General features: G+C 42.2%; 1 protein-coding gene across 1 annotated transcript in view; it reads left to right on the top strand.

Annotated features, from left to right (window-relative positions):
* The window catches only part of LOC118408556 (laminin subunit alpha-2-like), a 108,638-nt gene extending 108,344 nt beyond the window's left edge, over positions 1-294 (top strand). The window contains exon 65 of the mRNA XM_035809368.1: positions 278-294. Within this exon, the coding sequence (XP_035665261.1) occupies positions 278-294 (17 nt within the window). The remainder of the gene's footprint in view (positions 1-277) is intronic.
* Positions 295-9,783: the final 9,489 nt, after the last annotated feature.

A 9,783-nucleotide genomic window follows, 5' to 3' on the forward strand; every position in this document is an offset into this window, starting at 1 on the left:
GCTTTGCCAAAGCTGCAGTCCTGGTGAGATTGTGGAGTGAGAACTTGTCCAAACATATATGGATGGTGAAATGTGTGAGGCTGACCTGGTCTCCTGCAGAAATCAGTGTTTATATGATGTTTTTTTGTTCAAGTCATTTGTCAGATTCCCTGAAGTTATCCCTTTGTGTGTGTGTGTGTTCAGAAAAAAAAAACATCATGGGTGCTGCTGAAAAAAAACTTGCCGAGAAGAATAAAATGAAAAGGCTTTGAAATTCAACTTTGTATCTGTGTTCAAGGCATGCACACTTTTTAAAAAACAGACCTCAAACTTCAGACTTTCTAAAGTGCCTTGGACACAGGTTAACAAGTGGTTCTTGACAAACTATGTGCCAATTATATAGGCGATGTAATCAATGAGTACCCATCTGTGTTGAGTGTGTTTATTCCCCACCCCTGAAAACCCAAATTCCTCCTGTCTCCTTCCCTCAATCCTCCCTCCCATTTGTTACCCTGACCTGATTTCTGCAGAGTATCAGAAAAAGCTGAGAGTAATTCCTCAACCGCTAAAAAGCACTCACATGTAGCTTGACGGAAATGTGTTGGCCCTAACAAAAAAAGGTCCACAACTGTTAAAAATTGTTGATAAACAGACACGACATTTGAAGCATATTTGTTCATGTGAGAAAAATTTCACCCTGTAATTTTTATTAATTGATCACAAACTGTATTTGTTTTTGTGCGGCCCATTTGCATTTTCACCCTGACCACGTGAGTTGACGTCATTCGAGATCTAATTGGTAAGCAGACCGCACTTTTTTTTTTTTTTGCTCTCGTCCCTAGTTTAGCCGAGATGCTGTCAGAGAGGGACACTATCAGACACAAGCTGGTGTTGCTCCGGGCAACGTGTCGTCATTGAGGGTGGAGCCTGTCAGTGAAGCTCGTGTGGCGGGAAACAGGCCGCGGTATTGTGGCAAGTTTCAGTCCGATACCTGTTCCTTGCAATCCGGCCATCGGAGTGCACGGTGGAAAGCCCCAATGCTGCACGTCTGTAGTGCGTGCTTGATAGTGCGGGACATCCAAGCACCACATCAGAGTCAAGATTGCCAGTACAAACCTACGTTGGTCATTTGGCGGCTCGACAGATCGACCAAACCTACCTACCTACCTACCTAGTCCCTTGACCTTCAGGTCGTTGGGGGGACAAGGTAGACATGAAGACAGAGAGTTAAGCCTCCAGGTTCGTCTCTCCCTAGCCAGGGTTAACCTCTCCTGTAGGTTGAGGCCAAACCACAACTCCGGAAACCCCGCCCACCTCTCCCAGGGACCCAGTCTCTCACGCGGATGTCCACAAGATGATCAATTTACATGAAGAGGTTGTGACACACGGTAATGTTCCCATCTCTATCGGCGCACATAGGTCAGTGAATTCAAAGCTGAAAATACATACTTGGAGAATGTAACTCAAGAATTGCGAGCAATGCAGTAACTGAGGATACTTATTTAGGTTAGGGGACACAATCCAGCTACCCATCATTTGATACCATGACTTAGGTGATTTAGAAAATTTCTCGGAATCGAGTTTGATAACAATTTTCACAACTAGGCGTGTACCACAGTTTCGCGTGGAAGAGATCAGACTTCTTGTTAATTCATGGCTGAACAAGAAGAAAGCAACCAGACTTGACATTCGGTCTCTCATTGTTTTTGTTTCCTCCCGTGTGCCACCTGGACGGCTGTTTATATCTCGAATGTTGAAGGTATTGCGTTCATTACGGTGAAATCACCACAGACTGCGGTTGTCACAGGACTTCCGATTGGACCTTCTGTGATGGCAAAGATTCATGGACACATATATCGGTGTATTGATGATGGTTCCCGACATTTAACCGGACGAGTTGGTTATGTCTGATGCCTGTGTCACGGGGTACGGCGGATCTTGTGATGGACAGTTCTTCCAAGTGTGTTCCCAGACCACGTGTTGGAGAAGTTTGGATCAAAGATACACGTGCTTAAGATGTTGACAATCGTCCTCGTAGCCAGGAAATGGGGGCCGTTGGTCCGGACAGTGTATTTCTTTATACTGTGATAATATGGCCTGTGTTTACGTGTTCACTCCGGACGTGCACGTGATCGGGATCTGTTATACTGTGCTAGAGAGCTGTGGCTGTTGGCAGCCACCTTTGAGTTTCAGGTTAAGGCCACGCAGATTCAAGGTAATCAACTGAAGAATTTCAGATCACCTTTCTCGATGGCATCTCTCGGCATATCCTTCTCAGCAGTTTGACAAGCTTGCATGGCATCGGACTACAGTTGACAATTTCCGGTGGTATTCCAGGAGGACTCCATCTTGGATTGCCCTTATCAATAGAATAGGTGTTAATGTTTGGCTATTCTGTTGCGTTTATGTATTTATGCCAGCTCAAATTGAGCTTGGAATACTATGTGTTCAGTAGGACTTGAGAAACAAATGGGGCATACGCCTCGCCAGAAGCTCCTTTCACACCAGAAATGGGTCTGCAGGTCGATGGCTTCTCGGCCGCGTGCGTGCCGTCTTTTGGGGGCCGGGGGAGACAGTGATATTAAGTTTCTTTGTCTTTCAGCGAAAATCTTACTTCATGTCTAAATACGGGTTTGACCTTACTAAGCAGTTCACTGTACATGGTTTTGCTGTATACAAAAATTTTGCTGATCAGAACCAGGTGGTCTAAGACTGTACAATGTGCGGAGAGTGTTGTATGTTCCAGTAATGGAGATTTGAATTCTCCCTTTTGTCTGGTATCAGTTATAATTGTGTAACATGGTGATCGGCGTTCTGATGCTTATCTACTGTATTTGCAAGTTCCCTTGAGTACTACGTTAGGTTTTTGCTCTAGATTAGAATGTTAAAGTATTCATAAGTTGATGGCATTAGTCTGTATTTGAAAGTTCCCTGGGCTACTAGGTTATGTTTGTGTTATAGAATGGTAAAGCTTATCCAGAGGAAGAAGATGTCTCGGTAGCGTCGTCTCGGTAGCGTCGTTGAAGGTTGCAGTGTTCTTAGAGTAATAATTTAGAGTATTAATAGTTTGGTAATAATCATAGGTAATGGGGTGGTGGTGTTTTCCCTTTATTTTCATGTTTAAGTATAATGATGTTATTGATAATAATAGTATTATATATAATAACATTATTATATAATATTTTTTTGTAGCGGTTTGGCCTTTTTTTGGTGTTTTCTTCAGAAAAGTTTTGCGTGACTAAACCTTTCCCCATTTTCAAACCCTGTCTTTTTTTTAGTTTGAGAATTGTAGAAAAATTTCACCCTGTAATTTTTATTGATTGATCACAAACTGTATTAATTTTGTTTTTGTGCGGCCCGTTTGCACTTTGACCCTGACCACGTGAGTTGACGTCACTGGAGATCTAGTTGGCAAGCGGACCGCACAGGTTTTTTTGTTGCTCTCGTCCTTTCACCCACCTCCACCCCCTTTCTCCACCAAATAGTTTTTCAAGTTTAGGAAGTTTATTATAGTTGTTTAAGTAGATCTAGTGCTGTGTTTTCTTCGGAAAAGTTTTGTGTGATTAAACCTTTCCCTTTTTTGGCCAACCGTGTCTTTGTATGAGTTTGTTTGACAATTAACATGGTCTACTTTGCAAAGTCCTTGATATCTGTGAGTCAAATTAAAGTCTCTTCTTAAATATCAGTCGAAATGGATTTTAATGGTCTCAAGTTTTTGTTAGCTTGACTAGCACTGAACTCTATCTTCAGGATGACATTTTTATCAGTCGTTGAGATTTTTATTGTACCAAGTATAAGCATGTTCCACAGTCATTACATTACTATGCTGCATCATGATGCTAGAAAATCCTGGTAAGTTTTACTGCATCATCTGACAACTAACAACACATCTAGGTCTGTCCTACATTCTGAAGATATCTTCAAAAATCAAGTGGTTTGGAACATGTATATATTTGTGACATAATTGAGTGCCCTGTACTCTATGGTTGACAAAGCATTTGCTCCTGTTTTATTGTATTCAATAAGTCTTTGTATACGCTTGTAAAGCTTAGTTCTGGTAAAGACTTACCTGTTGCTTCAGGGTCAGTCATGTCAGACTCAAATATCAAGAATTGAAACAATGCTGTTCATGTAGCTGGTAGCTTCATTTACCAGCACTAATAATGTTTAGATCAGAATCAGACCTCTCAACCAAGGAGTACAGAATTATATTCCTTAGTAGATATCTCTAATTTTTTAGCTGTCCTATGAAGTTTTCAGCTGCATCACACTAATTACCCCCACATAAACGATTCTCAACACTAGAGTTCGGCAACCTCATACCTCCATGAATATTTAGAGCTTTTGTGAATTTCATGCAATTGACTAAGACATTAACATAATTTATGCATGCTGTTATTCATCATTGACTAACATACATGTCAAAATTATAAAATCATTAATCAATGGGTGGTTTTGCATTTTTTTACATTAATTATGCAAATCAGTGCCTCATTACCATATTTGGTTTCTGCTTATATTCCACCTATCATAATTAACAAGTGTTACATTTATTGAAGTCCAGTTTTTGCAAACAATGGAATTATACAATTCCCTCATTAATTATGCAAATTGAGTCCTCATTTGCATAACATGCATATCATGAACATCTTTGCCCAAGCTACTTGCATGCTTAAAATGATGCCAATTCGTCAATCCTTTCTGCAGTTATCCTCTTTGGAATGTCGTGACAAAAACGCACCTGCAGTTCCGAAATTAAATGTTAGGGGGCTGAAACCTGCCCCACTTTGTCATGACACTGCAAGCTATCCACCAGCCAAATGTCAAGACCATATCATGTCCAGGACAAGAGATACATGGAAAAACATACTATGATAGAATATTCTCATTAATTATGCAAATGTATTCCTATTTTGCATAATTAGTATCTTATCTTGTATAACATTGTCTACGGTACCTACATACCAAAAATCATGAAAATCCGCTGTTCCCTTCTTGAGTTGTCCTCTTCAGAAGTTTTTGACAAAAATGCCCCTGCTATCCCAAAACTAGACGCTAGGGGGCCCAAACTTATGTCGTTTCTTCCTGAGCACAAGAGCTATCTAATACTCAAAAATCGTGACCATAGCATGTTCAGAACACCAAGATAGTAAAACCGGAAGTTGCGCTGCAGCACCAAGGGGAGCCGCTAGGGGGCCCAAAATCTAATCATTTCCAGCTTTCATCACACCCTACCAACACACCAAGCCGTTCTTGAGTTATTTTGTTTATACACACACACACACACACACACACACACACACACACACACACACACACACACACACACACACACACACACAGACACACACAGACAAACACAGACAAACACAGACAAACACAAACACAGGGTAACATATAACCTCCATGACATTTCATGGAGGTAATAAACAGAACATTATATGCACCATATTTATCCTTATGTCAAAAGCGTGCAATGCCATCTCCTATCTTTTTTTATCTATCGACTGCATTAGAGACAACACACAATTAATTCACTATTATTCAACACAAATCAACCTCTACATGCTCAACGCCGAGCTTATTAGTTAACCTTAGAACCTCCTTGGTTAATAGATTAAAACACTGTTGATAGGTATAACAGTAAATAACAATAAGCATGAAATGGATCCGTCACATTCTATGCCCCTTTTTCAGCCTCAGATTCCGTCTCCTCGTTGCTACCAAGAAGAATGGTTTCCTGGAATTCCTTCTTCCCTGGCACCAGCAACATGCGATGTCTTGTTCCAGTTCAGCCACTACTTTCTCCATCTTGGCAGCGCACGCCACATCTAGATCTAACCATTTGACCTCTTGCAACTTATCTGTCACGCTCTGTGTTCACGCCCAGCCGCTCTGAACCTTCAATACAGCCATCTGCCCGAATAAAAACACGACAGCAGGCTGTAGCGGCCTCGAATGAAGCTCCCAGCTTGTCACTTCCTCTTATCCACGTGTCTGCACTCGTACACCTGGATGCCACTCCCTCATTAGTCTTCACCTGTGTACAATCCATGCAGTGCATGATAGAACTTGCAAACTTGTCACATATGTAACTGAGAAAGAGAGAAACGTCAATGACACTACTTGGCCAAAGCCCCCTATCATCATTTACTATTCGGCTAGGCCGGAGTCTGGTAGAGACTACATGATTTTAAGAAAGCACTATGAAAGTTGTGATGGAAAGTATCACAACAGTGTACATAATTTCATTGTCACCTTCGCGCATACGACTTCGAGAATCAGATGAACATTCACATTGAAATGACTTTTCCATTTTTTCACTTTGCATTGTCTTAGATTTCTACTCGTCATTAACTTTGATGAAAATGTCTTCTATCCAAATAGACTTTACCCTTGGTCCGTACTTTTACTGTGACTGTAAGCTGGCCACATTATCTGTACCCTATCGGCGGGGTATATAAAGCCTTAACCTTGAACAATGATGGGGCATCTGTTGTTAATAATGCCTCTATCAATGCCCTGCGATGCCCTGTTTCCTGGCCATCGTGTCCTGAGCGATGTTACTGAAGTACGATTTTCACGGAGCGAGCTGTTATGTTCCGGGCGTGGGTTTACATCAGTGCCTGGCCACTTTCCGATGGATACCGCCTTGGCGAGGCTTGATGAAAATTCTATAAAATATGTACAGCCATTTGCGTTTGAAAGTGCACCAGACCTCCTGATACTAAACCTGAGCACTAATGCTATTCGTGAGATCAATGGTACTGCATTTCTGGGACTGCGCCGTCTCACAGATTTGTACCTCGATGTGAATGAAATGTACGTTCCAATGGATCTCCTGCAACCCCTAATTATGTATGGGGATCTTTTGGGGACTATGAAGATAATGTTAGCATTTTTGTACCACATTAATCAAGATAATGAAGATAATGTTAGTATTTTTGTACCACATTAATCAAGCAATTAACTTGGCAATGAAGGGAGGGAAAATCTATTGTTTTGTTCCGTTTCTTCTTCTTCTTTCTCCTCCTCCTCCAGGCTGGCGGCTTTCACCATGTTACTGGTTAAGTAGCAGACATCCCGTAGTGTTCGTTTGACACAGCAAGTGACAGGACAGGGATGGAAGGGCTGGTCCCCATATACATGTATATAAACGTACTTGTGTGTAGAGTAGAATTTTGTTAAGATAGTAACATAAATGCTACCGTTCTAGTTTAGTGCTTTCGTCGTGTGAAAAGGGAAGAAATTCTGATGATGACAAGTCAGACGATGCCAACGGCGTTCCGTCCATCTTCGTCATAGGGGAAACTTGTTAAATACATGTAATTGGGTTAATCAATAAAGAAAGAAAGAACACATCGACGTCATCGCCTTCTTGACTACAATAAATCTGTAGCTTGCCATTAAACCATGTTAAGCTTGCAACGCTGGAAGGTCGGGGGGTAGACGTGTACCATGAAGACAGAGAGCAATGCAAATGGTTTTACAAAAGCGGCATATTTTATTTTTCTTCGAATGAGTTCAAATTTGTCACAAAGGTAAAGGCATGTCTTCTTGAGCCCACAATATCTCAATTTGCTGTTCAGATTTTTAGGACTGAGTATCGGAGTTGGGTTTAAGATGACCACTCTCTTGGAAAGCTGATTTGATTTCACTGAGATGAAAATAATTAAGCATGTGCCTTTTAGAGGGATGTATTACGATAATCTTATTTCACGTTAATTGTACCTCCCTTGTACGTATACTGCTCTTTGCTTCGTCTGATCGGTCTTCCTTGGTGCCATCCTCCGTAGTAACCGCTGTCTCCATCTTTTTGCTGACTCACTTGCTTACCACGAAAAGATTGACGCAGCGGTTACCGAGATCTGCTGAGGATGACATAATAAAATGAACGCAGTCGCTCACAAATATCTTAGCAGCAAATTGAGACGTTTCAATCTCAAGAATATACAGTATGTACCATAATCTTTATCTTCGTGCCAAATTTCTACATCATTTGGAGGAAAAATTAAGCTTGTTATTAAACACTTGGCGCTTGCATGACTGTCTGACTCACTCTCGTAGTCAGTAGCCTTTTATCAATGTCCACCAAATTTCTAATCGTTGTGGTCATCTGTAATCGACTGGTCGATATTTAGCGGGGGGGGAGGGCCGGTCGTCAGAGGGTCGGGTCAAAAAAATTTTCCTAGGGCCCTCCCCCCCGGGCAAATTTTTTTTCCTAGGCCCTCCCCCCAAGTCAAAATATTTTTCCTAGGCCCTCTCCCCTCCTATCAAATTTGAAAAATATTCAAGACGCAAATAAATCACCGCGCTCCCGCTTGGAAATATCCTTTACGCCATACTGATACTGGTTTTCCGTTTTTAGTCGCGAAGCAGATCTCTTACCCCTAGGATAAAAGGGAAATTGAATGGCTCGGAGCCCATAAATATATTCTTCATGGAGGCTACTTTATTCTTTTGATATTCATAAATGATGCCACTCTACTAGTCCAAACAACCTTTAGCAACAAAAGTATTTTGTACCTGGATTTCAGCTAGTAGATTTGCGCCGCTCGCGGCGCGCGCCCCGCCCAGGAGCAGCTTGTCGGAGACTTATTTTCAAATAATATACATTCCTTTGGGACTTGTTGGTTCTGTGGTGGCAATAACTGACTGTGACTCGGGGGAAAATGCCAACAAAAACGTCAGCACGATGCGACTAACCAAAACTGTAGTGGGGAGGGGGGCGCCGAAGCGTAAGGACGATTTTCCCACGGCGGGCCGGGGTCGACCGGTCGCCTTCAGTCTCTACCTCTCCCGGGGCGTTAGAACGCCGACTTCTACTCTGGAGATCTTTTAAAAATGGCACGCTTTTTTTGTACATCCATTTTGTCGGTCAAAAATGACGGAATGGGCCTGCACATAGTAGGGATATTGCGATGATTTGAAAAAAATATTTACAAAGTGGCACGCCCGCTCGATGTTGCAGCAACATGTTGGCGCGTAAGAAAAGTTCTAAATCAAAAGGCCATTTGTACTGGTGTTCTAGGTGTACTGGCACATGAACAAGCATGACAAAGAATTATGATACTATTTCTTCGGTAACATTCACTTTTATTCACGATTCTAATAATGCCTGCAAACTCCGATCGGAATCACCCGGTACGATTTAAGGCATTTTGACGGGAATTCATTTATTTTTTGACACGTTAGTTCAGATTCTTTTCTCAGTAGCTGTGCCTGTATCACAGGACTCATGAACTGTCAAGCTTCCGATTTTCATAGTTTTAAAACTATCGACAAAGGAATCGTTTAAGGATGTTTTCCTCCTGGTGCAAACTGTAAACTGTAAACAGACGTCACACACCACTCGTCTCCGACGTGACAAAGACACTGCCGCCTCTTGCGCCATTTTTCTTTGATTTGAGAGGCTCGAGCCGTCCACCGCGGCTCCGACATCGTTTCCTCGCGATCTTTGCCAGCCCTGACTCCACCGCTGCCCCTTCTCCTTGTCCCTCAAAAGTAGTAGAAGCAATAGTTTCCGCGTCATCCACTTCTACTTGACAAGTCGACGCCTTGGCGAAACTTGTGTATGTTGTCCAGTCAAAAAACATTGCAGTTTCCCTGGTTATTCCCATAGTTCGCGCTTCTTCTTGATTGACGTTTACCGCCTTTTTGGCGCCGCTGCGGGCTGTGATTGGTCGCAAGTTAATTCGATTTTACGCACAAAGTGGCATGCCCTGTCCAATCGGTACATCTAAAGACTGCAGCCAAGGCTGTTGCCATGGTAACGACACGTACAACAGCATGTCCTACGTGGGA

Source organism: Branchiostoma floridae, chromosome 2, assembly GCF_000003815.2.
Source record: "Branchiostoma floridae strain S238N-H82 chromosome 2, Bfl_VNyyK, whole genome shotgun sequence".
In the NCBI taxonomy this organism is placed as follows: Eukaryota; Metazoa; Chordata; class Leptocardii; order Amphioxiformes; family Branchiostomatidae; genus Branchiostoma; species Branchiostoma floridae.